The 27,763-nt window shown below is 41.6% G+C and overlaps 1 protein-coding gene across 1 annotated transcript in view; it reads left to right on the forward strand.

Moving 5' to 3' along the window:
- Positions 1–27,763, forward strand: part of ADAP1 (ArfGAP with dual PH domains 1) — a 304,117-nt gene that overhangs the window by 256,423 nt on the left and 19,931 nt on the right. Inside the window, exons 5-6 of the mRNA XM_082260649.1 lie at positions 9,513–9,625; positions 14,159–14,305. Coding sequence (XP_082116775.1) covers positions 9,513–9,625; positions 14,159–14,305 — 260 coding nt within the window. The remainder of the gene's footprint in view (positions 1–9,512; positions 9,626–14,158; positions 14,306–27,763) is intronic.

A 27,763-nucleotide genomic window follows, 5' to 3' on the forward strand; every position in this document is an offset into this window, starting at 1 on the left:
AGTTTCCTTGTTTCTGACAGAAAATGTAATAAGTAATTTTTCTCCTTCACTGATGTGTGCTGATGAGGCTGCACTGATGGGCACTGATAGGCTGCACTGATGAGCGCTGATGAGGTGGCACTGATGGGGCGACACTGATGTGGAGACACTAATATAGATCACTAATGGGCACTGATAGTTGGCACTGATATGCAGCACTGATAGGTGCCATTGATGGGCACTGAAAGGCAGCACTGATTGGCATCACTGATGGGCACAGACTGGGGCTACTGATGGGCACAGACTGGTGTCACTAATGGGCATAGAGTGTCATCACTGATGGGCACTGTTGGGGCTGCATTGTAATCAGGGCACTGATGATCAGTGCCCTGGCTACCTATACACGTCTCCCCTGTGAGGAGATGCCGCTAATTGGCTCTCCTCTCCTCACACTCTATCAGTATGAGAGCTGATAAACGACATCTCCTTGTTTACATGTGATCGGCTGTGATTGGACATAGCCGGTCACATGGGTAAAGAGCCGTGGCCAGGGCTCTTTGCCGAGATCAGGGTCACATAGTGTCCCCAGGGGCGCACGATCAGGGCAAATGGGCTCCATCATGTGACATTGTCCCAGAACAAGAGCTCCACCATCATTTGTCTAAAAGGCGGGCGGGAGGCCGCTCAGATGTAACCATTCAGTACCTGCAGGAAGGCTGCTGTAAGCAACATCAGAGGCAGCCAAGGCGATAAGACTTCCGTTAAAGTCTCTGTTGCGAGATGATTCTTTGGTGAAACCTCTGTCTACCATATAAAAAGCCCTTCATCCTAATGTACATGAGGGCCATGACAAACTTATAGAGTGCTGGCAAAGGGAGGTTTGGAAGCTAGACTCTGAGGACTGAGAGGACATTTGAGATTACCCCATGCAACAATTGGTCTCTACCAGAGATCGATTGATCCAATTTAAAATTTTCTATAGGGTATATTTTACCCCCCAAAAACTGCACAGGATGTTCCCCTCACACCCATCAAATGTTGCCGTTGTCCAGAGGACCCAGCCACATTTATACATGTTTTTTGTGAATGTCCAGTCATTAGGACTTTTTGGGCAGATGTCTTAGTGTATTTGTTCCATCACAACTGTTTCGGTACCCTTATCAATTGATATCTGTATACTGGGGCTTGTTCATTTTCTGGCCATGTCCAGAGCAATGAAAACTCTGTTGGGACTCTTACTGTTCTATGCTCGTAAGTCTATTGTACTCAGGCTCCTACATCTGTTTTTTTGAAGTCCATAGTTAATAAAATGGTACCACTGTATAAATATACATATGAGTCTAGAGGATGCTCTAATACATTTTTCAAGGTCTGGGATGTTTGGACTTAATCCAAGGATACAGTGGCTTTTGTCCCCATGTCCCCCTACCACTTCTGGTAGTATTTCCTTGGTAGTGGTTATGGCTCATTTCAGAGTGCTATAGGATCAATCCTCTTTGTATGATATTGATAGTGCCGTCAGTGAAGCAAATTTATTTGCTCTAGGACATTGGTTGCCATACCAAGTGTGTTTTGCGCTAGGTTATTTTGTTAGGTCTTATTGTGTTTGTTTAAACCTAGGTATGCCCAGTAGGCTTTGTTTAGTATACTATGCCTTTTGAAATCCAATACAAATGAATTTTCAAAAAAAAAAAAAAAGACTTCCATTGAACTTTTGGTGGTTCAGTTATATACTACAAAGTACCTAAAATAGAAATCTAACAGTAAATAGTAACTGACCCTCTCTTGTTGACCTGGAAGTTACTCGCATGTTCATGTTCTACATTCTGAGCACGTTGTCCTAAATTATGGCTAGAGAATTGAGAATTTTTTTTTGAAAAAAAATTAAATGGCACTATTGATATAACTATTGCTAGAACATATGTACCAATTTTTTTTAAAAGATAAAAAGTAGTTTATTTATCCAGTATCCAAAATGCATAAAAATTTACATAGAAAATATGGCATGCATTATAACAGGTCAATGTCCCCCATAGTATATGTGATGCAAAGTGTCTTCTGTTACCCGAGGCATTTCAGAGAGAACAAATTTTCATCAGTGATAGATACAGGATCATATTTCTATAATGTAAATTTAGACATATGATATAATTATGATAACAATCATTCCAATATTACCGGTAAGTTTGTATATTATTAATTTCTTGTAGTCAATTCTACAGAATACATTTTTAACAAATGAATCATGATATTATCAGTCATTTCAGCATCACCAAGTGTACTTTATTAATTACTCACAGTCAGTTGGACAGTGGGGACAACATATTGCCATACACAGTTAAAAACATGAGTTGGTCCTTAATCCTGCCCGATTTCCTAGGATAAGACATATTAGAGGGGAAAGAAGAGCCACAATGGCCACTGGGGCCAAAGTTGTCTATCTTGAAATTCAAAAAAGTAGAAAATATACATTCTCAAATTGCATCCTCTATATGACTTCATCTACTTATTATATCCCACCACCAGTGTAAGCTGGTAGCAGATCAAGACATTATGTCATACCCACGAGATAGACGTTATGCCGCTTGAGGTAAAGATCCCTTGTTCAGATATCAGGATAAAAATAAAATCATGGCTGCCATCCTCCAATTCCTAAGGTCTGCAGAGAATATTTGATCATGTAAGACATATTCATTTTTCTTAATGGACCAATGCCAGTTTTTACCTAGAGGCTTACAACTTTGGGATGGTTATGGCTCATGAAGACTTAATTTGAAACTACTGCTCTAAATGACTATCCTATCTCATTTAGAAAGTGCCTTTGTTATGGAGATAAAAGTGACAGAACCAATCAGTCTTTAGCTCCCATAGCATGCTGGTGTGGCAGGAATTCCAAAATATTCTAATTATTGTGAAAGCAAACCATCACTATTGTTTGAACACTATGCCACCACTACTTCTCCCATAATTCCCAACCATAGAGAGGACCAAACAAGTGACTGATTTTTTATTTTATTTTCAAGGGCAGTGGAAGCCATATCAACCAATCAACTTTCACCTTTAATACATTTAGTGCATTTAGAGGAAAGGGGATTGCTGGTTGGTCTCTGTTGAGTAAAGCAATTTTTACATTGCTCTTTAACTTTTTAAATAACACTTTAAACATGATAGGGGGTCCACTCCTGGTTACCCATCTTCTCTTCTCTTCACATATTCAATACTCATTTGCATCTCATTATGTTACAGCAATCAGACTCTGTTCCCCCTGTTCTAATTACACTGCTTCAGTGCACATACTCTACTACATAGAATCCTGTTGTTTGCCCTGACCCTCAGGGATTTTAAAGCCTTCCTAGTCTAGTGCCTCCTTGTGCTGTTCACATTGCAGTATAAATCTTGTACTTTATGCTTTAATTAACATTAATTAATATTAATTGTGTTCCCTTCAAACCTGTATATCATGGTAAGTAATTTTGATATTGTGATTTTCTCTGTCTTGTCTTTTGAGTGATGGCTTTTTCAATAGTTCAGAGGTTCATAATATAGGTGAAATTGAGAGATATATTTTATAAAATAGTAGCGATTGGTCAGATGCTAACTATTACATTTTAGCTCCGGGTGCAATTTAAGATCAGGCAGCTTTATCTACTTGTCAAAATGACAGGCTTTGGGTAGGTTACAGAACAATGAAATGTAGTGTGACACCTCTGTGCAGCACTATCTTTGCACATAGCTGGACCTTTGGAAGGTCATGTAGACCGCAACACAGGAAAGCAGAGATATGTAGCCTGCACACTGTGCAATACATTTTATACTTACCACTGATCTATACCATGTGCTATTTGTTCAATACTTCTCACTGCTCCAAATTTCACAATGCAAAATGTGTTGTATGTTCTAAACCAGAGGTCTACAAACTTTCTAAACAAAGAGCCAGTATACTGTCCTTCAAACTTTAGGGGGGCCAGACTGTGGCCAGCAGGTGTAGAAAAGTCCTGGGTCAGTTGCAAAAACAATGCCCAATCTTTGGTGTCAGTGGGAGGAATTCTGCTTTATCATTGGTGTCATTGGGCCCCATTGTTGGTGTTATTGGTAGGAATTGTGCCCCATCATTGGTTTCATTGGGAGAAATTGTCCCCTTTCATTGGTATCAATGGATAAAATAGTGCCCCAAGGGCTGGATAAAAGCAAGCAAAGGGCCACATCTGGCCCCCGGGCTGCAGTTTGGAGACAATTGTTCTAAACTTCCTTGTGCCCCAGTCTGCACGTTGTGATGCAATTTATATACTCCCTATTGCTTCAGTCTGCATAATATGCTGTACAACTCTACTCCCCACTACCCTAATTTCCATACTGTTCTATATGTTCTAAACTCCCCTCTGTCCTAGTCTTCATGCTGCTCTGTATGTTAATACTTTTCACTGTTTCAATCCTTACACTGTGCTGCACATTCTATACTCCCAATTGCTCCAATCTCCACACCATACTACCATGTCCCATACTCTTCTTTGCTCATATCTGAACACTGTGCTGTATGTTCTCTGCTACCCACTGCTCCTATCTACAGTACATGCTGTATGGTTTGGTGCACCCCTCTGCTTCAATGTACAGACCATTCTATACACTCCCCATTTATCTTATCCGAAACTGTGATTAGACCAGAGAAGGTTGTAAAATATTTTCATTCTAAATTTTCGGGGGGAAGCATACTTAGATTGGGGGGTTTATATGATTAAGATGGGCAATATATTTTGTAGGACAATGCAATAAAAATATATGCTTTCCTTCTATTTTTAGCAAGAATTTGGGGGCTCTGGTGTGCAGGCTTTAGAACTGGAAGTCCCAGTAAGTTGTGTTTTTGGCAACTATAGGTATTTGCAGATTGGGGAGGCTAGGTTCTAAGAATCATAGCTGGATGAAAACTGCCATCCTTATGTGTGAACAATTAGATTGCCCAATGTTTATAAGGCAAGGACAGCCATTGTGTGTGCAGTTCTATTTCCAGTGCTGCTCGCAGGTTTTTGAGCTATGTCATGAATGTTTATGACCCAGAGGGTATACTAGCAAAATAAAGGTCAGGGCAGAATGACATTAAAACACACGTACATTGAAGGAATAATAGACATTACTCTCTGCATAAAATGGACTGTTGTGCCTTCCAAACAAGACAATGGAATAGTTCCCTCATTGATTGACACAGTGTAGTGACTTCAGGTGTATGTACTATGAAAGGAATGCACACACCACTCAGGTGAACAGGTAGTAAAGCACGTCAGTAATGCCCCCAACACCGCTATAAAAAAACATTAAAATTGATGTTCTGTTAAAGGGTAGGTCCACCAAAACATCCATACTTTGGGTAACTATAAATGGGTTAACCTGTAATGAAAAACTATGTTGGCTGCCATTTCTGACTTAAAGTGGTTGTAAAGTCAGAAGGTTTTTTCGTCCTAATGCAATCTATGCATTAAGATAAAAAGACTTCTGTGTGCAGCAGTGCCCCCCCCCAAATACTCACCTGAGCCCCATCTCTATCCAGCGATGTCCACGAGTGCCTCAGCCATCCGGGACTCTCTCTCCTGATTGGCTGAGACACAGAAGCGGCGCCATTGGCTCCCGCTGCTGTCAATTAAGCTCCGTTAGCCAATCAGGAGAGAGAGGGGGCGAGGCCAAACGGCAGCTCTGTGTCTGACTAGATACACAGAGCTGCAGCTTGGCTCGGGTGCCCCCATAGTAAGCTACTTGATGTGGGGGCACTCAATAGGAGGAAGGGGCCATGAGCTCCAGCCAGGGACCCGAAAAGAGGAGGATCTGGGCTGCTCTGTACAAAACCATTGCACAGAGGAGGTAAATATAACATGGGTATTATTTTAATAGGATAAAAGCAAGACTTTACAATCACTTTAAGGTAGAATGGGGCCCTAGGCAATGTAGCAGATTTGGCCCCCTCAAACCTTACAATTGACATTGATAAGAATTGTCTGCATTAACATGGCCAACCCCTCAGACACCAACTGCCTACAAGTGCACAGCCTCCACCATTTCACCCCTAGTTTACTGCAAGATCACAGGTTGTAGCTGGGTCCCTTGGACATCCACTGAGCCCTAGGTTCCTACCTACATTGCTTTGTGGATAATCCAGCTCTGTCCTGTATTTCTTTTGATCACTGACCTCCTTCTTTGGTATCTTAGGGGCCCTAAAAAAAACATGTGAAGATAAAAATATGATGGCTGTGGCTGGCCATACATTGTACAATTTTCTTATTCAATTTCCTTTAGATTTACCTTCAACTATGTAGTGCAGGGGCCTGCCTGATTGCATACAAATTGATATTGTTTAGATTTGACCTCATATTATATGGTTTTGGTAAATCTAAAGGAAAATTGTACAAGAACATTGTATAATGTATGGTTAGCCCCTGGTTGTTATCCTTTTTGCTTTCCTTTATTGCCTAGCAAGTCACTGACTCTTAAAAACAAGTACTCTATGTAGTCTTTTCTACTATACTGTATTTGTTCCATGTCAGGGATTAACCTATTAGTAAAGTGTGGATGAAGATGACAGATCCAGAGTGCACATTTCTGAAGTTTATCAAAAACATCCTGAACGGAATTTCGGCTTTGCAGTATGCTGAGTTAAGTTCTTGCATTTGATGGGGCAAACCTGTGACTTCTGATGGTGTGATCATACCAGCTGAGTCCTTGAGCATTACAAGAAGTCATTGGGTGATTCCCAGGCTACCAAAGATTGCTAAAATAATAGTTTTGGGTGAACTGATCTTTAAAGGTTAACAGGTACACTTTAGAAAAGGTGACTGACTAGCAGCCTTCTAATTAATTGATACATTTCTGAGCAATTTCACAGTAAGTTTCAGTGTGTTTGCATTCAAAAGGTAAATCCCACATGAATACAGTTGAATATTACAGTTTTGTAAGCAATTATTTAATGTGAAGTCAGCAAGCTGCAATAATCCCACATCCACTTTAAACTGCTACCATCCATGTTATTGACTTGTATGCAGTCAGGTGAAGAAGAGGCTCCATATTCCAAGGAAGAAAGAAAGAAATAGATGTGCCGCTTGTCTTGGCACTGTCGCCAACCTGCAGCAATAAATCTGCCAGTGAAAAAAAAAAAACCTGTGCAGATTGCTTGCTGTGCTCAGTGCCAGGGCTCAGGGGCTGCCTAGGATTACTGTGTTAGCATTTTCACTGTCAGGCTAGTTCTGTACAGCAATGGGGACAGAGCCTTGATAATGGGCGATAACCTAATGCAGGCTAATACAAATTATCTTCTGTATAATTGATGTCTATGGGTTACAGCACTTTACCTTCAAATAAAGCAATTTAAAGCGGTAATAATGCCAAAAACTAACATTTATTATGTTGCAGTTTACCAATCCTTAAAAGTAGTGGCTGCATTTCCCTTGGTTCACAGTTGTGCTTTGTAAAATGCATTTTTCAGAAGTACACTTCAGTCTATTTAACATGGTTTCCTATGGATCTTTTTTCACATCTGTGTGTTTTTTGGAAAGGGTCTAGGACTTTTTTTTTCCGCAGCAGATTGCATTTTACATGTAATAGACTTCAATGGACCTGCACAAAAAAATGCAAGTGTTGTGTTTTATTTTTTTTTTGACTAATGGGAAAGAATGACAGTTCTGTTCATGTAGAGCGACTTTTAATGCGACTTTACATTTTCTGGCATTCAAGTAGCATCAACATTGCATCAAAGTAGTCCAGGAACATTTATGTGTCCAAAGTCGAATGTTAAAGTTTAAGTATAATTAAAGGCAAAACTTTTTTTTAAATATTTGGTTTGAGTGGAGACGGATTAGAACGCCTGTCAGTTTTTTTATTGCTGTCCCCATTAGGGAGATTCACCTTCTCTATCTGTCCTGTTTACCATTATCATTGAAAGTAAAAGAAAATCCCAAATTTTGGGTTACCCCCAGAAAATTAATAGAGGGGAAATCTTCCAATGGGGACACTTGTTCTGGTGACCTGGGGGTCCCCAAGGACGTCTCTTATTTTGCAGGGATTTTATCTCACTTCCTGTTTGACTATGGCATATGAAGTGAAGGGGTTGGGCTTGGCCCCTTAGTTCCAGTGAAGAGAACTTTTAAGGCGTTTGCATACCAAGACATTTTGGACAATTTCATTCCCCCAGCTTTGTGGGAACAGCTTGGGGATGGTTCCTTCCTGTTCCAACATGACTGCTCACCAGTGCACAAAGCAAGGTCCATAAAGACATGGATGAACGAGTTTTGGGTGGAAGAACTTGACTGGTCCTGACCTCAACCTGATAGAACACTTTTGGGATAAATTAGAGCGGAGACTTTGAGCCAGGCCTTCTCGTCCACAACAGTGCCTGACCTCACAAATGTGCTTCTAGAAGAATGGTCAAACATTCCCATAGACACGCTCCTAAACCTTGTGGACAGCCTTTTTAGAAAAGCTGAAGCTGTTATAGCTGCAAAGAGTGAGCCAACTCAATATTGAACCCTATGGATTAAGACTGGGATGCCATTAAATGTGCGTGTAAAGGCAGGCGTCCCAATACTTTTAACAATATAGTGTGTTTCCTTTCCATTAATTATTTTCCATTGACTTGCCTTGCACCTCTAAACTTGCTAGTAGATTTGACTACTTTAGTATAGTCCATTCCCTAGCACAGCCCCCTCCCTTCTTAATATAGAACTAAAATCTTGACTAAAAGAACTGCGAGGCGGCAGTCTTTCTATTGTAGAAGAGACATGCAATGTCCGTGTTACAGAGAGCAGCAATGACGTAAAGGCTTTAACACTGCGCCTTTACTTACAGCATTATACTATGAGGGCACAATGTGTTTTGATGATGCATTCCCAGGAGGTGGGTACCTGAGATCAGAAGAAATATGTTGAATGATGCAGGGTTTCATTTGGCCTGAAACCAGCTGGATTGTAGAGAGGGGAGTCTGCAGGTGACAGCAGCGGGAAGATGGTGAGTATTGCTAGCAAGACCTATGTTTTTATTTTATATAGTTCTGGCCTGTTTTCTTTTTTCTGGAGTTGAGCTTTAAATGGGTTATAGTTTTTTCTTTTAGCTTAATGGGCTTTATTCTGTACAGAAAGTAATGAGAGTGCACAGTGAAAACTAAAAAGTAATTAACTAAGCCATTTGGGGTCCCCTGTGCTTTTGGGCCCACAAGCTACTGCCACCCCACCTCTGCTTCCCCTATAAATAGTAGTATACATGTGAACAAAACACACACAAATTTACAAATTATATCACACAGTGCTTGCACCTTTTTAGTGTGGTTCTTTTTTTTTTTTTTAATATCGATCTACAATATACTTCTATATCTACTTTTTCAAAGCAACCTGAGAGATCCTATATGTCTTACTTGACAAGTTCTCTTTAGAGTACACAAATACTGTAATGGTGCTTTCCTCAGTGAAGGCATCTTTGGCAGATACATTGCGATGTCTGGCATACTAATAAAGCAATGATTGATTAGAAGATGGAGGAGCTGACGTCTCACTTTTCCCATGCAGGTTACAGAGAAGGATTGCTGTGGAAGAGGGGACGTGACAATGGACAGTTCCTCTGCAGGAAATTTGTACTGTCAGAACGGGAAGGAGCCCTAAAATACTTTAACAAAAATGATGTGAGTATATTTATTATGCATGCTAAATATTGTATGTTCAATAAAGCGTGTGCATAAAATAAAGATAAAAACCAAGTCACGTTTGTCAAATGCTTATGGTGTCTTTTTATACCATTCAAGGGTAGGAATGCTATTGGATTGACTCACTATGCTGAATCTGTACAATCCATGGGATTCCAGTTATTTTGTTATTGTCATTATCCTCAGTACAGTATGCTTTACCCCCCCCCCCCCCCAAAGTACCATTTTGTCCTTTACTTACCTGTCCTTGCTCTTTTGTAGACCTTCAGTGTTCAGCCCATTGGGAAAAACACAGGTTTCTCACAATAAGTCTTCCCATTCCTGTGCACCAGTGAGTCTTAAAATGAAGTATTTAGCCATAACTTCATATTTTTGGGTTCTTAACTTTAGAAAGGGTCTGAAAAACCAGAGGAATATGAGCACGCATAGATGGCCCAATACAAAGGCAGTGCTCTGTAAAGGCTTGTACGATTTAGGCACTGGTAAATGATGGCCAAGTGTACATGAAGCCTTACTGCTTGTGTCTGCCAGTTGAGTCTTAAAATATACAGATAAGGGCTCCAGCAATAATGAGGAAGAACAGTTTTTCCATGAGTAATGTAAGCAGACCAAATAGTAAATAAAGGGGATGAGCTGTTTTTGAGCCCCTGACCTCATGGGCGCAGACAGATCTGCCCAGGTTGCATTGAAGCTGTGTAATGAGACTGCCGGCTAAGCCCCTGGTTTCCTGAGTTCCCTGCATACAATACATGCAAGTACTGTATAAAAGGAAATTCTAACAGCAGTGTACTGGGCCAATACACACAGAATATCACAAAAGTGAGTACACCCTCACATTTTTGTAATATTTTTTTTTTTTTATATCCTTTCACGTGACAACACTGAAGAAATTACACTTTGCTACAATGTAAAGTAGTGACTGTACACCTTGTATAACAGTGTAAATTTGCTGTCCCCTCAAAATAACTCCACACAGCCATTAATGTCTAAACCGCTGGCAACAAAAGTGAGTACACCCCTAAGTGAAAATGTCCAAATTGGGCCCAGTTAGCCATTTTCCCTCTCCAGTGTCATGTGACTCGTTAGTGTTACAATGTCTCAGACAGAGCCGGAGTGGGACTCATTTTCAGCCCTAGAGTTTCATGCGTTAGATCGGCCCACTTTAGTTCATGACTGACTATATTAAAATAATGTAATTAAAATCTCAGAATATAAGTTTGCAATGGCGCACTGTTCGCTACAGCCTTGTGATTCATTGTATTCAAAAAATATCATAATTTCCAATTCAGTGCAAATACCCCCCTACACTGACCCCCCCCACACACTGACACCTACACTGACCCTCACTCCACACTGACCCCCCCCCCTACACTGACCCCCCCTACACTGACCCTTCCACTGACCCCCCTATCAGTATAGACAGAAAGGGCACGGAGGAGATATTCAGGTATAATAGAGGGATTAGGCTTTGGGAAGGAGGAGTCTCACTTACTTGTTCCTGAGGCGCCTTAGATGTAAAAATGGCGCCGCCCGGCGCCAACACGTCATTGCACAAAAGCTTTGGCCAATCAAACTCTTTATATAAATTTGAAATATTGCAAAATGATAAAGTCTACATATCCAGTCAGACAGGAGCAAGGTGTAAAGAGCAAATATCATAATTGGTCTCTAAGTGTGGAACAGTAAACTAAGATACGATTGGCTGCTGTGAGGTAATAGACACATAATTGCTGAACCTTGAACTGCTTTCCAATTACATTGCAGATTTCAATATGTTTGTTGTGCTTGTAACCCATATACACAGCAACTACCCTCTTTAATTAGACCTGCCTATTGCCCAGTCTTACCCCTACCTAGCATTACCTGTAGACACAAACAAGGGGCTACCTATTACTCACCTTCAGCCAACAGCAGTGGGAATACACAGTACCCACCTTCAGACAACAGCAGGTAGGGCTACCCAGTACTCACCTGCACACACCAGCAGGTGGGCTACCCAATAATCACCTGCAAACACTGGCAATAGGGCTACTCAGTAATTACCTCCAAACACCAGCAATAGGACTACCCAGTACTCGCCTGTAGACACCAGCAACTGGGCTATCCAGTAAACACATTGAGATACCTGCAATGAGATTACTCAGTATTTACCAGCAGACACCAGCAATAGGATTACCCAATATTTATCAGCAGACACCAGTAATAAGGCTACTTATCGCTCACATGCACACACCAGCAGTGGCAATAACCTGCACTCAGCTGAATACACCAGCAATGGGAACTGCACAGGACTGCAGCAGCAGTGGGGTTACCCAGTAATCACCTGAAGACACCCGGGAATAGCCGAACGTGTACGGCCTTTCCTGAGCGGCGGCGGCGCAATGTGCTGTGACATGTTGGTGCCGGGCGGCGCCATTTTTAAATCTAAGGCACCGCAGGAGAATGTCGGGCCGGCCGACCCAGTGCCAGGACAACGGCCCTTGCGGCCACCAGCCCACCGGGAATGATCCAGGTGCTCCCTATTAGCCAATCCGGGCCTGGTCTCAGATGGGAATAGGGAGCAGGTGCCTTAAATTTGGTGTTATCGCTCTCACTCTCTAATACTGGTCACTGGAAGTTCAACATGGCACCTCATGGCAAAGAACTCTCTGAGGATCTGAAAAAAAGAATTGTTGCTCTACATTAAGATGGCCTAGGCTATAAGAAGATTGCCAAGACCCTGAAACTGAGCAGCAGCACGGTGGTTAAGATCATCTAGTGGTTTAATAGGACAAGTGCTATCCAGAACAGGCCTGGCCATGGTCGACCAAAGAAATTGAGTGCACGTGCTCAGCATCCTATCCAGAGGTTGTCTTCAGAAATAGGCATATGAGTGCTGCCAGAATTGCTGCAGAGGTTGAAGGGGTGGGGGGGTCAGTCTGTCAGTGTTCAGACCATACGCCACACACTGCATCAAATTGGTCTGCATGGCTGTCGTCCTGGAAGGAAGCTTCTTCCAAAGATGATGCACAAGAAAGCCCGCAATTGGTTTGCTGAAGACAAGCAGAATAAGGACATGGATTACTGGAACCATGTCCTGTGGTCTGATAAGACCAAGATAAACATATTTGGTTCAGATGGGGCCAAGGGTGTGTGGCGGCAACCAGGTGAGGAGTACAAAGGCAGGTGTGTCTTGCCTACAGGCAATCATGGTGGTGGGAGTGTCATGATCTGGGGCTGCATGAGTGCTGCCGGCACTGGGGAGGTACAGTTCATTGAGGGAACCATGAATGCCAACATGTACTGTGACATACTGAAGCAGAGCATGATCCCCTTCCATTCGGAGACTGGGCCACTGTGCAGTATTCCAACATGATAATGACACCAAACACACCCCCAAGACGACCACTGTCTTGCTAAAGAAGCTGAGGGTAAAGGTAATGGACTGGCCAAGCAGATCTCCAGACCTAAACCCTATTGAGCATCCTCAAACAGAAGGTGGGAGGTTGCAAGGTCTCTAAAATCCACCAGCTCAGAGATGTCGTCATGGAGGAGTGGAAGAAGACTCCATTGGTAACCTGTGAAGCTCTGGTGAACTTCATGCTCAAGAGGGTTAAGGCAGTGCTGGAAAATAATGGTGGCCACACAAAATATCGACACTTTGGGCCCAATTTGGACATGTTCACTTAGGGGTGTACTCACTTTTGTTGCCATCGGTTTAGACATTAATGGCTGTGTGTTGAGTTATTTTGAGGGGACAGCAAATTTACACTGTTATACAAGCTGTACACTCACTACTTTACATTATAGCAAAGTGTCATTTCTTCAGTGTTGTCACATGAAAAAATATAATAAAATATTTACAAAAATGTGAGGGCTGTACTCACTTTGTAAGATACTGTATATGCTGTAGTCTGTCACTCTATAACACAGCGTCCTATTGATCCAGTCAGTACTGTAGATCAATTATTTAACAAAGAGACACTGCTGTTTGTTCTGTAGTGAAATCTTTGTTGCTTTCCCATTCTGTGGACATGGTAATTTTCGATGAGCTTTATTAACAAATAAAAGCCCAACACCAGTTAACACTTTTAAAGCAATTATACCAAGTTGTTTTTGGTAAATTATTTGAACCATATGGAAAAAAAAGATTGTTTTAAGTGCCATAAGGGCAATATTTATAGAATTTAGGGATAGGAGCAGGACGTTGCAGAAGCTATGCTATTGTTCTTGGCTTGTGCATATCGGGGATCCCTATGGTGCAACTCAGAGATCAGGATTTGCCTCTAGGATGAGAGGCATATTCTGCACTAAGTACACCTTGCTTCTGGACCTGATATTAACCATGTGGACCGCGCTTGCGATATTCACACCACTTATAAAAAATATCCTAGTTATGAATTATTGGCACTCCCAGGCATTTTGTACTCTTATTACAAGAACATGTCATATTATGTCTTCACATCTTTAAATGAGAGTTTGATTGCTGCATTACTATTTCTCTCTGAATTGTTTATCTGAATATGCTTCCAGGCAAGAGAGCCCAAAGCAATTATAAAGATTGAGAATTTAAACGCCACTTTCCAGCCAGCCAAAATAGGAAACCCAAATGGACTGCAAATCACTTACTTAAGGGATAACAGCACAAGAAATATTTTTGTGTATCATGAGGATGGCAAGGTAAGATGTCATCTGTGAACTGCTGCAAAATTCTAACTGTACAAATCACTTTATAATGACCTGACGTCAGTGTTTCCCTCATACTCCCAGTGCAGGAGACTGCAGCTTCAGCAGAACATCCAGTTGATCATAGGAGAACTTCACTGTGCTATAGCTAAAAATCTTAGTTTAGTTTAGTAATCTGTATGTTCTTTTAGATTTTTATTAACCTTCATCTACTGTATTATTAAAATAATAGTTGTAGGTAGTAGAATTCATGACCAGGAGGTTTCATGCTTTTATGACTGTCATTCTCGGAAGAAGACTCTGCTATTTTTAGCTGTAGAGTGCTTAGGTACAAGGTTGCAGTCCATTGCTCTCTCCTATTTAACCTCTTCCTGTTCACCACTCTCCATAACCAGCGCAGGATTCATGTTTCTGACAGTTTTTTTTATTATATTGAAGAGGTTCGACATGATGAGGCTGGCCAGAGTTATGCCTGTAACATAAACATATACATTCGGCTTGCCCGAGTAGACATGCTTATGTGAATAGAACAGGAGGGAGTGAGAAGGAAACACAGCAAAGGCTACCTTATCTCAGCAGAAAAGTGGTCAGATGTTTCAAAGCTTGTCTGATTAATCTTTTGTCCTTAATGTGATCAAGCTAGGATGTGCCTGTTCCTGTTATAGAAATGAGAATTTTATCCAGTTTACCTGAAAAACAACTCTTTGGTTAGCAGTTGTCTTATGTCTATGGACTAGTTCTGTAAAGTTGAAGATGTTTCATCTCTCATCCTTCCTCTGTAGGAACTGAAGATGCCAGTAGGGTTTGTGGTGAAACATCTTCAGCATTACAGAACAAGACCAATTCAATGTGACTAATAGCTATACTATGTACAAAGAAGGGGGGTTGGGACTTTAAATGAGGTATGTGCGGCATGGCCTTAACCACTTTACCACTAGAGCATTTTGCTGTCTTACGTCTGGGCCACTTTTTGCGATTCGGCGCTGTGCGACTTTAACTGACAATTGCGCGGTCATGCGACGCCGTACCCAAACGAAATTTACGTGCTTTTTTTTCCCACAAACAGAGCTTTCTTGTGGTGGTGTTTGATCACCTGTGCGATTTTTACTTTTTGCGCTATAAACAAAAAAACAGTGTTTATTTTGAATAAATAACAATATTTTTAAATTTTTTTTATATGAAATTCCCCCCAAAAAAGATGTAAAAACCAATTTTTTTTTAAATTTTTGGCCAATTTGTTTTCTGCTACCCATGTTTGGTAAAAAAAATCGCAATAAGCGTATTTTGATTGGTTTGCGCAAAAGTTATTGCGTTTATTAACTAAGGGAAAGATTTATGTCATTTTTGGTGTTTTTTTTTAAACGAGTAATGGCGGCGATCTGCGATTTTTTTTTTGCGGGACTGCGACATTGCGGCGGACAGATCGGACCCTTGGCTGCCATTTTTGACACTTTTGGGGGTACCAGTGACATTACTGCAGTAATCAGTGCTATAAATATGCACTGTTACTGTAAAAATTACACTGGCAGGGAAGGGGTTAATTTTATTGGAGAGGGAGGGGTTAATGTATGCCTGGTGCTTACTAACGTGTGGGGGGGGAGGTGAGTGAGTGAGCCAGGGACAGATCGGATGTTCAGCTATGCTGAACACTCCGATCTGTCACTCCCTGTCACTTAGGAGATCCGCCGCTCCTCCCCTGGCCCGACTCCCGCTGTGAATGAAAACAGCGGGAGCGCGCCTCCGGCGGCACGCGAGCGCCGCCTACAGGGGGAGGAGTCTAGCGACGTAGGTCTACGTCGTCAGACCTACAAGAGCCACTTTGCTGCAGTAGCAGCACAGTGGCTAGTGTTAAAGTGGTTAAAGATAAGTCAATGTTAGATAAAATATTAAAAATGGAGCAAGAGAATCAAAACTGTTAACCAGATCCAACCAATTTGCTCACCCAGCGCTAAATGATAATAAAATTAGTAATAAAATGATTATAAATATAACCTAAAAAAGGTATCAGCTGCTGCTATAATATATTAAACAAGGTGCAATAGACTCACTCAGTAGTAAAATAAATCTAAAACACTAACAGCGCTAAAATATACACACCATCTATATGCATGTAAACAAATAAAGGGTATATAAAAGACCGCATGCATGCATAAAAAGTCCACAGCTGAGGATTAATCACAGTCCAGCCTGAATAGCAAAACCTTTTAAGAGGAAGGGTGTGAAGGAATCCTAAAAACACCCCAAACACCTCCACCATCCAGACGTCCTCCCCATCAAAATGGACACTCACCAGACTGCTGCAAAATTCAAGCCTGTAACCCTCAGACAGATATCAATTCATTGGACCCAGAATCAGTGCGGTTCAAAATCGTAATCCAACCTCCATATGTATTCCAATCACCACATCCGTGTCATGAAACAATACAAATGAAGCGGGGACGCATAGCGTAACTCCGTATATTTATTGCAAACATGAAATAAAACACTGTTCCCTGCTCCCATCAAAAACCTACTCACAGCGGTAGATGTAATGAAGGCATGTCAAATGCATGTGGCACGCTGTAAGACCGCCGCTGAAATCCGTGCTGCCAGGTACCGTAGCTGACCGGAGCTCGTAGTGTGGCTTGGCGTGGCATCTAACGTTGCTATGGTGACCGCGTACTCACGCCTGACGCGTTTCGTCATCACGGACTTCAACTGAGGTCCTGAGGTTAGATAAAATATAGTTTATTTTCTTGAACAGCAAGTAACATAACATATTACAATTAGTACATACATGAGTTCATGAACATTTCAAAAACATGTTGCAGATCATATACAGTGGGTACGGAAAGTATTCAGACCCCCCTTAAATTTTTCACTCTTTGTTATATTGCAGCCATTTGCTAAAATCATTTAAGTTCATTCTTCTTCCTCATGAATGTACACATAGCACCCCATACTGACAGAAAAACACAGAATTGTTGACATTGTTGCAGATTTATTAAAAAAGAAAAACTGAAATATTACATGGTCCTAAGTATTCAGACCCTTTGCTCAGTATTTAGTAGAAGCCCCCTTTTGATCTAATACAGCCAGGAGTCTTTTTGGGAAAGATGCAACAAGTCTTTCACACCTGGATTTGGGGATCCTCTGCCATTCCTCCTTGCAGATCCTCTCCAGTTCTGTCAGGTTGGATGGTAAACGTTGGTGGACAGCCATTTTTAGGTCTCTCCAGAGATGCTCAATTGGGTTTAAGTCAGGGCTCTGGCTGGGCCATTCAAGAACAGTCACAGAGTTGTTGTGAAGCCACTCCTTCGTTATTTTAGCTGTGTGCTTAGGGTCATTGTCTTGTTGGAAGGTAAACCTTCGGCCCAGTCTGAGGTCCAGAGCACTCTGGAGAAGGTTTTTGTCCAGGATATCCCTGTACTTGGCCGCATTCATCTTTCCCTCGATTGCAACCAGTCGTCCTGTCCCTGCAGCTAAAAAACACCCCCACAGCATGATGCTGCCACCACCATGCTTCACTGTTGGGACTATATTGGACAGGTGATGAGCAGTGCCTGGTTTTCTCCACACATACCGCTTAGAATTAAGGCCAAAAAGTTCTATTTTAGTCTCATCAGACCAGAGAATCTTATTTCTCACCATCTTGGAGTCCTTCAGGTGTTTTTTAGCAAACTCCATGCGGGCTTTCATGTGTCTTACACTGAGGAGAGGCTTCCGTCGGGCCACTCTGCCATAAAGCCCCGACTGGTGGAGGGCTGCAGTGATGGTTGACTTTCTACAACTTTCTCCCATCTCCTGACTGCATCTCTGGAGCTCAGCCACAGTGATCTTTGGGTTCTTCTTTACCTCTCTCACCAAGGCTCTTCTCCCCCGATAGCTCAGTTTGGCCAGACGGCCAGCTCTAGGAAGGGTTCTGGTCGTCCCAAACGTCTTCCATTTGAGGATTATGGAGGCCACTGTGCTCTTAGGAACCTTAAGTGCAGCAGAAATCTTTTTGTAACCTTGGCCAGATCTGTGCCTTGCCACAATTCTGTCTCTGAGCTCTTCAGGCAGTTCCTTTGACCTCATGATTCTCATTTGCTCTGACATGCATTGTGATCTGGAAGGTCTTATATAGACAGGTGTGTGGCTTTCCTAATCAAGTCCAATCAGTATAATCAAACACAGCTGGACTCAAATGAAGGTGTAGAACCATCTCAAGGATGAGTGTCACAGCAAAGGGTCTGAATACTTAGGACCATGTGATATTTCAGTTTTTCTTTTTTAATAAATCTGCAACAATGTCAACAATTCTGTGTTTTTCTGTCAGTATGGGGTGCTATGTGTACATTCATGAGGAAGAAGAATGAACTTAAATGATTTTAGCAAATGGCTGCAATATAACAAAGAGTGAAAAATTTAAGGGGGTCTGAATACTTTCCGTACCCACTGTATACATAGAAACAATCATTGCAGCATAGCACATTGCATTGTGCAATACAATGTGTTATGCTGCTATGATAGTTTCTATGTATAAATGAACTGCAACATGTTATTGAAATGTTCCTTAAACCTAGTATGTACTGATTAGTATTATGTTATGCTACTTAATGTTAAAGACAATAAACAGCGCTTTAACGCTCTAAAGATGCTGCTTGCAGGATTTTTTTAACCTCCTCGTCCGCGCATCGGCCCAATGTGAAAGCATTTATTGATTTCAATGGGTATAGGTTTTTGTGAGCTTGTCCGGCACATTTTTGTTTAATGCCAAAGCACTTGAAAAGTGCCTCAGTGTCAAAGGGCTCTTAGGGGATGGAGGCGTATGTCCCTGTACACTTAATTTAAAGTTCCAAACCCCCCTTTAGTTCATAATAGCTATACTATGATCTGGATCAATGAGCATCTTCACAGACTTCTAATGCCATAGCTTCAAAGTATTTTCCAGCATCTTTAGTCAAGCCTATCATAACTGCTGGACATGCAGGCACAATCTGTAGTCGCCCTAAGGCCAGTGCTTTCTCTTAAAGCTGAATTCTAGGTATCTTTCTTTTTTGCATTGTTACATTGATGCAGCTTGAACCAATGTGAACATATATATTCCATACCCGCCGCACTAGAGTGATCTTCGCAGTCTTCCGGGCTGATTAACTGCCCTTCTTCATAGTAACCACAGGGCAAGAGCACCATTACCTTATATTTTACTCAGTATTATAAGCCTTACTCTCATTGGATGAGGTGAAGTCATGCTGTCACTACCCTGTCTCTCCAGCTCATCCAATCCAAGTATGCTTTGAATTCATTGAGAAAATGTAAAGTGTTCTCTAAATGGCACCAGTGCTGAGCAAGTGACCCAATGTGTTTACTACACAGCAGGGCAGGTGTTTGGTACAGGATCCAGAAGACAGAATGGATCACTGTGATAACGGTGACTACTAAAGTGAATCACTGTTTTCACAGGTTAGGCATATGCAGACTTACATTGGTCCAAGCTATACAAATGAATCTATTAAACAAAAAAAAAACAACTGGAATTCAATTTGAACTTAATTGGTTGTTTCATATTTGGGCCTAAAGAAATAGACCAGGAAGGCATGTTTCACCTTCAACACCAGCTTATTAGGGAGAAAGCAGCAGTAATTTGTCAAGTTTTTTTGTCCTGTCAAACTGCTGTTCCCCTACTGAATCTCTGCTGGCATTGTTACCTTGTTTAGGTAAAAACACCTGAATTAGAAAATGTCTATAGGAACTGTTTTTTATTTAGGACATATGAGCAAAATGTGACAGGATTACATTTTGGTTATGTATATTCATACACATATAACAGGTGCGCATCAACCCAAATAAAGTCCAAAGAAACCGATTATGTGAAAAGACTTTCTGTGATGTGATTACTCTTTAGTATACAGTTCATGGAACAACTAGAGTTCAAAAAAAAAAATACAAAGAGTCAGTGAAACAATTATCCATCCACTGATCCAGTGTTGGCATATTGAAAAGTGAACCATACACTTTGTCAATGGCACAGGTACAGGCAACACAGTCAACAGTGGTCTCTTACCAAATGAACTGGATGCCCATAACGGAGATCAAACACGCATTTCCATCAATGACTATCCAAATATCCATCGATGGGGAAAGGACTCCGCCTGCCGCAGGCTCCAAAATTGGACCAGACAGCATCCATACTCAGAGGGGAACAGAAGCCGCACATAGTGTAAAACCTCTAGATAATTTATTATTTTATGTATTACAGGTACTTATATAGCGCCTTCAATTTACACAGCGCTTTACATATATATATTGCACATTCATATCAATCTCTGCCCTCAGGGAGCTTACAATCTAAGGTAATATAAAAAAAAAGACATGCTTACAGAGGTAAAAGCGTTTCAACACTGTTTGATGCATTTTGCTGTCAAACAGCGTCATCAGGGGAACAGGATGTTCCCTTGATGATGCTGTTTGACAGCGAAATGCATTGGGCTTAAACTGTGACGTTGCTACACCCACTGCGTGGACACCCGCAAGGCACTACTATTTGTTGTTGCATGCTGTATCTGCTTTTACCTCTTTAAGTATCTGTCTTTTGTTATAATAAATTCATTTGGTGGTTTTACAATATGTGCCTCCTCTATCCCCCTCTATGAGTATGGATGCTGTCTGGTTCAATTTTGGAACCTGAGGCTGGCGGAGTCCTTTCACTATGGATGGATGCCTGAATGGTCATTTATGAACATGCGTGTTTGATCTCTGTTACAGGGATCCAGTTCATTTGGTAAGAGAGGCCATTGATGCCTGTGGTGGAGGGCACAAAGTGTTTGGTCAGCTTTTCAAGATACCTACACTGGTTCGGTGGACGGCTCATTGTTTCACTGACTCTTTGAATTGTATTTTTTGAACTCTTTGTTGTTTCATGAACTGTGATGAAGAGTATCACAGAAATTCGAATGTCTTTTCACATAATCTGTTTCTTTGGACTTTATTTGGGTTGATTCGCATCTATTATATGTGTATGTATTTAGATCTAACATCCAGTATTCTGATGTTTTATAGATGCAGCTGTTTACACATATTTTTGCACTAAGCGCAAAATAGTTTTTCTTTATTGGTTATGTATATTACATAACAAGTTCCCCACTGCTTATATTTGTTTCTAGATAACCAATGAAGAGCAGGCATCTTTTTTCACAGATAAAAGTAGGTTTGGAAAAAAGAGTGCTGCGCTAGATCTTTGTCAATGATCGCATGACCAGATAGTACATGGTGTCTTTACCGTTACTGTTGGGCAGCTTTACACTGACGTCATCTGATCACTAACCTCCATGCACATCTAAGAACATACACCCAAAACACAGACACATTGGTCAATGTTCAGTAAGAGATATAGGTTTTTTTATGATATATATATGTATATATATATTTAGTACTGTGAGCAGTCAGGAAGTGGTTAATGATAAGGGGCAGAGAGATTTCTAATACAGTCTTGCTTAGGCAAAATTGAGATGTCAGATCATTGCAACATGACAGTGATCACCACCAGTAGGAAACTCATGTGTTTCACACTTTATTTTAATGTTGCTGTTTGGAATAGCCTGATAAAAATGCACAGGAATATGCATGCACATACTGAGGAATATGCATGCACATACTGAGGAATATGCATGCACATACTGAAGAATATGAATGTACATACTGAGGAATATGCATGCACATACTGAGGAATATGCATACACATACTGAGGAATATGCATACACATACTGAGGAATATGCATACACATACTGAGGAATATGCATACACATACGGAGGAATATGCATGCACATACTGAGGAATATGCATACACATACTGAGGAATATGCATACACATACTGAGGAATATGCATGCACATACTGAGGAATATGCATACACATACTGAGGAATATGCATACACATACTGAGGAATATGCATACACATACGGAGGAATATGCATGCACATACTGAGGAATATGCATACACATACTGAGGAATATGCATACACATACTGAGGAATATGCATGCACATACTGAGGAATATGCATGCACATACTGAGGAATATGCATACACATACTGAGGAATATGCATACACATACGGAGGAATATGCATGCACATACTGAGGAATATGCATACACATACTGAGGAATATGCATGCACATACTGAGGAATATGCATACACATACTGAGGAATATGCATGCACATACTGAGGAATATGCATACACATACTGAGGAATATGCATACACATACGGAGGAATATGCATACACATACTGAGGAATATGCATACACATACTGAGGAATATGCATGCACATACGGAGGAATATGCATGCACATACGGAGGAATATGCATGCACATACGGAGGAATATGCATGCACATACTGAGGGATATACATGCACATACTGAGGGATATGAATGCACATACTGAGGAATATACATGCACTTACTGAGGGATATGAATGCACATACTGTGGAATATGCATGCACATACTGAGGTATATAAATGCACGTACTGCAGAATATGCACATACTGTACACATGAGTATGCAGAAATAGATATCCCATTTTTATCATTAAGTAAATATACTTAGTCATGGAAGGCCACATCTATTTGGGCATTTGCTTGCTTCCTGCCATCATTTTAGCTTTAAAGGAACACGGGGGCTTCCATCTTCCAAGAATGCTAGCTGCCTGGCAGTGTCTGATGTCAGTACTTTCTAAGTGATTGACCTGAAATAAGGAATCAAAATAGAAAGTCAGAGCGACCTCAGAACCGCTGATCTATATACTTGTTCTGGGTTAAACACTCAAAATATTATAATAGGTGAACAAGACAGCCAAGCAACTAGCAATACCAGTTTTCTCCAATGTACCAGTTTCTCCCACCTACAAAGACAGTTCAACTTTACAGTTTATAGGAAATAAAAGTATATGTGAGCCCTTATCTAAAACCTCAGTCACAGAAAGGTTGCTGAGTAGGTGAGTTTTAACAATAAGTGCATCTTTTTGTAATTAAAACAAAACCTTTCGCTGTACATGATACCTAGATATTTCAGTGCTAGCAATGCAAAAATAATTGTAATATTTCACATCTGGAAACATTTACAGAACGTTTGCTGAAGTTAGGGGAACAGAGAAAAGCAGGATATGTCTCCTATGTATATTCTTACTGGTTCAGCCTGCCAAGTAATCATAAGCTATCCCAGCAAGCATTTACTGAAGGGATGTAGGGGATCAGGCCATTCATTCACTGGGACAGAACTTTAAAGCACAGAAATGACAGCCTGCTTCAAGCACAGGACAAGGCAAATATTCTTCCCAATGTGCACCCAAAAAAATGGTTGAGGGTTGCTGGGATATTAAAATAAAACTAAAAGCTCCTTTATGACAGTTTAAATAAGTTCCAGGACCAGTCACTATATGATGCCTGAACCTCATACATTAAAGCGGAACTACACTCTCTCAATCAACATTGACTATTTGTAATCCTTATGCTGCTAGCATTAGTAAATAGATAGGAAGTTATATCATATAACCTGTTTTAAACTTTTTTTTTTAATTTCTTCAGCTAATTCCTGCTTTCCATGCCTAGGTAAATGATTTTATACTTCCCAGCAGTCTTTAGGAGGGGGAGAGGGGTCTTCTCCGATAAACACATCTTCCTGCCTACATGCCTGAGCTAAGGGCAAATGGATTCCAGGAAGTAAATGCTACATGAACATCTGCTCTTACTCAAGATTGCCACAGCCAGAAATGCTAGGGGTGTTTTTCTAAGCGATTTCTCAGCAAAATAAAGCGTGAAGACATGGTTGAATGGGGGCGTTTGTTTTAAATATTATAATTGAATTAAATAGCATTTCTCTTTCGTTCGTGGATGGACACATCCCTTATGGATTCTTGAACCATTGGGTTATACTGCCCCCTACAGGAGTAGGAGACTAGGCATAAAAAATAACTTGACTAAGCCTATGGGCAGTCCCTGGTGGTATGCTCCCTCTCTCTGCTATAGGTCCTCAGTTTTTTTCTGCCTAGTCAGGAGAGGGGACCTTTTTCCTTGCTGGGATCTCTGGTCCTTGTAATTGTTTTTTTTTTTAATTGGCTTTTCTTTCTCCTGTTTTTTTCCTGCAAGATCTACAATCAACTGGGCGACAGGCTGGATAATCTAGATCCAGTGGTCACCCCAGTCTGGCAAGCGAGCACGCTCAGACCACAGATCCGCGCTAGGTCGGCTGCGACATAGCCCCACTGGATAGGGGCTGGCCTGCGAGTTAAACGCCTTGCGAGGTCGCATATGACTAGGTCTCAGCAGGAGTCCTCCTGGCCGACATTCCCCCCATTTCGATGGGGAGGAGGTTCTGTCGGGAGCGGTGCCTGCCTGGTTTCCAGTATGGTGAGTAGCTGTCCCCCCTCTCCCCCTGGAGGGTTTTGGGGTGGACGCGGGGCCCTCCCTGGGACATTCGGACCCCCGTGCTCCCCTCCTTCCCGTTAGACCCCCCTGTACTCTGGTGGTCCCTGTAAGTCATCTAGTGCCCCACCCACACCCCTCTCCCCCCCCCCCCCACCTGGGGTAGCATGGTGGTCTGGGATGTGTCTGAGGTATGGTGCTGTATTGAAAAAACAGAGGTGACCAGCGCTATGGAGTTATGTGAATAGCGTATATGAGGTGTAAGCTGCCAACAACCGAAACCCTAGGGGTTAGTGGTGAGAATAAAGTGCAAAAAAGGTTGATAGGGCGCTACCTGTGAGTGACAAAGTGCTGGGTAGAATAGTGTACCAAATCAAAATGGTATATACATAAAATAAAGTGCACAAGTGTTGTTATGTCCTGAGTACAGCAATGTGCAGTGACAAAGTACAAAGTGCTATGTGCAAATAAATAGACAGAAAGATGAAGAAGCAGTGATAATTTATTCCAAGAAAAACACTATACAGTGCAAAAATCTGTGAAACAGTGGTGTTTACTGAAAATAAATTTATATAAAATTGTAGTGAGAATAAATAAATATAGGAATTATTCCTAAGAAGCTGTTGAGTGCAAATCAAAAAAATATAAGAGTTCCAATAAGTGAAAGAGAGGTTGCATCCACCTGTGTGGCCACTAGGTGTCGCACCTTACATACAACCTGTTTACTGCAATTGAGGTGAAGCAGGCATTTAACAATCCCAGGGGTTCCTCCGGTGAGACGAGCGGATACAGGCTCTCTAATTCCTCAAAGACAAGAGAGGAAACCCCATGATGCCGTATACAAATGCAATCAGATTGAAGCAAAAAGTAAGGACTCGCGGTGTAGGTTGTTCACGATCAGTATGTCTCGCCGGGAAGCTTCCGCGTTCCACGGCTCGATCTCCAAGAACCGAGGGTGACGTATCACGCAATAGACTCCGCCCTACGCGTTTCGTCAGAGGACGTCTGCTGGAGCGGCCATCATGGTGCTATCATAGTGCTGTATTGGTGGTGTGGTGGGGCAGGGGAGGTTCGCCGATGGCGACTGGGCTATCAGCTGGGGGGGGGACTTTACGTGTATGGGGGCTCTGTGTCCGATTCCCCCCTTTCCCTCAAGTTTGCTGCCTGGGCTCCAGAAATACCTCTTGGGTCCCTGGGAACCTCGTGGAGTCACGTGCAGTGGCCATTTTGTTGTAGCCTGTTTGTTTCTATGGCCGATGGCTATGTTTGTGTAGTCCTGCATCCATTTTTGCATACTGCAGAGCGGGGGCTATTACAGAGAAGCCCCGCTTTTCTCCTGGTGCTGACTACTAGGTCTTTCCTTTCCCTGGACGCTGCCGACGCTGCATGTGTGTCCCTCTTTGGGGGTGTATTGTTCAGGTGGGTTCCAGTTTTTTTTTTTTTTGTTGAGCTCCTGTTACCTCGTTGACTATTGTTTAGCCTTGGTTTTTTTTTTTTTTTTTTGGTGTCCCACCCCTCATGTTTGGCACTGTTTTGGGACATCCCTAAGGTTCAAGAATCCTGTAGAGCTGTGTCCGTCAATGAACGAAAGTGAAAATGGGATTTTTGACTTACTGTAAAATCCATTTCTCTGCATTCATTGAAGGACACAGCACCCACCTCTCTATGGAGTTGTAATACTTTTGACACTGCTTGTAACAAAACTGAGGACCTATAGCAGAGAGGGGGAGTATACCACCAGGGACTACCTATAGCCATAGTCAAGTTCTTTTTTTCTGCCTAGTGTCCTACTCCTGTAGGGGCAGTATAACCCAATTGTATAACCTAATAGCAGCATTGTTTGATTATACGCATTATCTACTGTAGTTGTTTACTTTATGAATTTTTTTTTAATGAGTATATTGCACATTTCTTTGGTGAAATAGTAAAACTGAAAGGATTCTAGGACAGTGCTATGAATAGATTTGTAGGTAATTGTTCTATGAGTGATTACATGTGAGCAGCCACAAAAAGCTGTGGGAGCTATCAGCCTCCCATTGTTTTAATTGGGCTTCCATCTGCAGCTAATCACAAGGAACGTCTGTTGGGTCTCCTGCATCTGATCACACACAGCCCCATTCTCCAGTGTGAATGGGGCCTAAAGGTTATAGGTTAAAGCAGAACTCCAGACAAACTGCTAAATTCTGTGCTATATTCTTTGAACGGAGGAGGTGAAGAGGAGGGGCGGATGACATCTTGATTTATCCTCGTCCAATACGAGAACACCTTGTATTCTTTGAAGAAAATACAGGGTGTTCTCTGAATGGTGGTCAATGTGCAGAGGGGAACCACTGGAGTAGCACCCGGAAGCTGTAGCGCGAACTACTACAGTCATTAACTCCATCCTTAGTGGCCCTCCGGATATCAGATATGAATACTTACATGGAGCCAAGCAGGACTGATGAAGGTTTGCAGAAAAGTGAATTCCTGGAGTTCTGGTTTAAGATGTTTTAAAAGTACTTTTACGCTTTACATTTTCTTTCCCTGTAAGATATATACCCTAGCGTTCTTTCTACATCATTCTATATTATACAACCAATAAACAATTCCTGCATTTCATGTGTAAAAACTTCCAGGGTGTTGCAACCAATAGGTTTAGGGCGGAGTCCTTGCTCTGAAGTAAGCCAGGCCTGAGTTGTGCTACATCATTTATTTATAAAACCAATATAGGAATGCCGTGATTTAATATTCTGCAACAATCTGGCTTTTAATTTCCTGCTGCCATGTCAGACATATTTGTGCAACTGTCAGTGAAAGGAGAAATAAGAAGAAATTAGTAATGAATCTGGAAGCTTTTTGCCCTTTCATATCAGTTCTAATCGGCATCACAAATCAAAGACAGCATCCAGCAAGCACCTGTTTAGGGTGTAGCCACCGGGAGTTGGCTTGTTGCTATACCGACTCCCCAAATAAGATTCAAGACTCTGGTGCCTGGCACACTAGTGCCACCATGTGGTTTCTCTATATAATTGTATGTCTCCCTATGTAAACTCTTGTTTTGCGTTGACCCATCTTAGGTGTTTTG

This window comes from Pelophylax lessonae, assembly GCF_965119305.1.
Source record: "Pelophylax lessonae genome assembly, chromosome: 6".
NCBI lineage: Eukaryota > Metazoa > Chordata > Amphibia > Anura > Ranidae > Pelophylax > Pelophylax lessonae.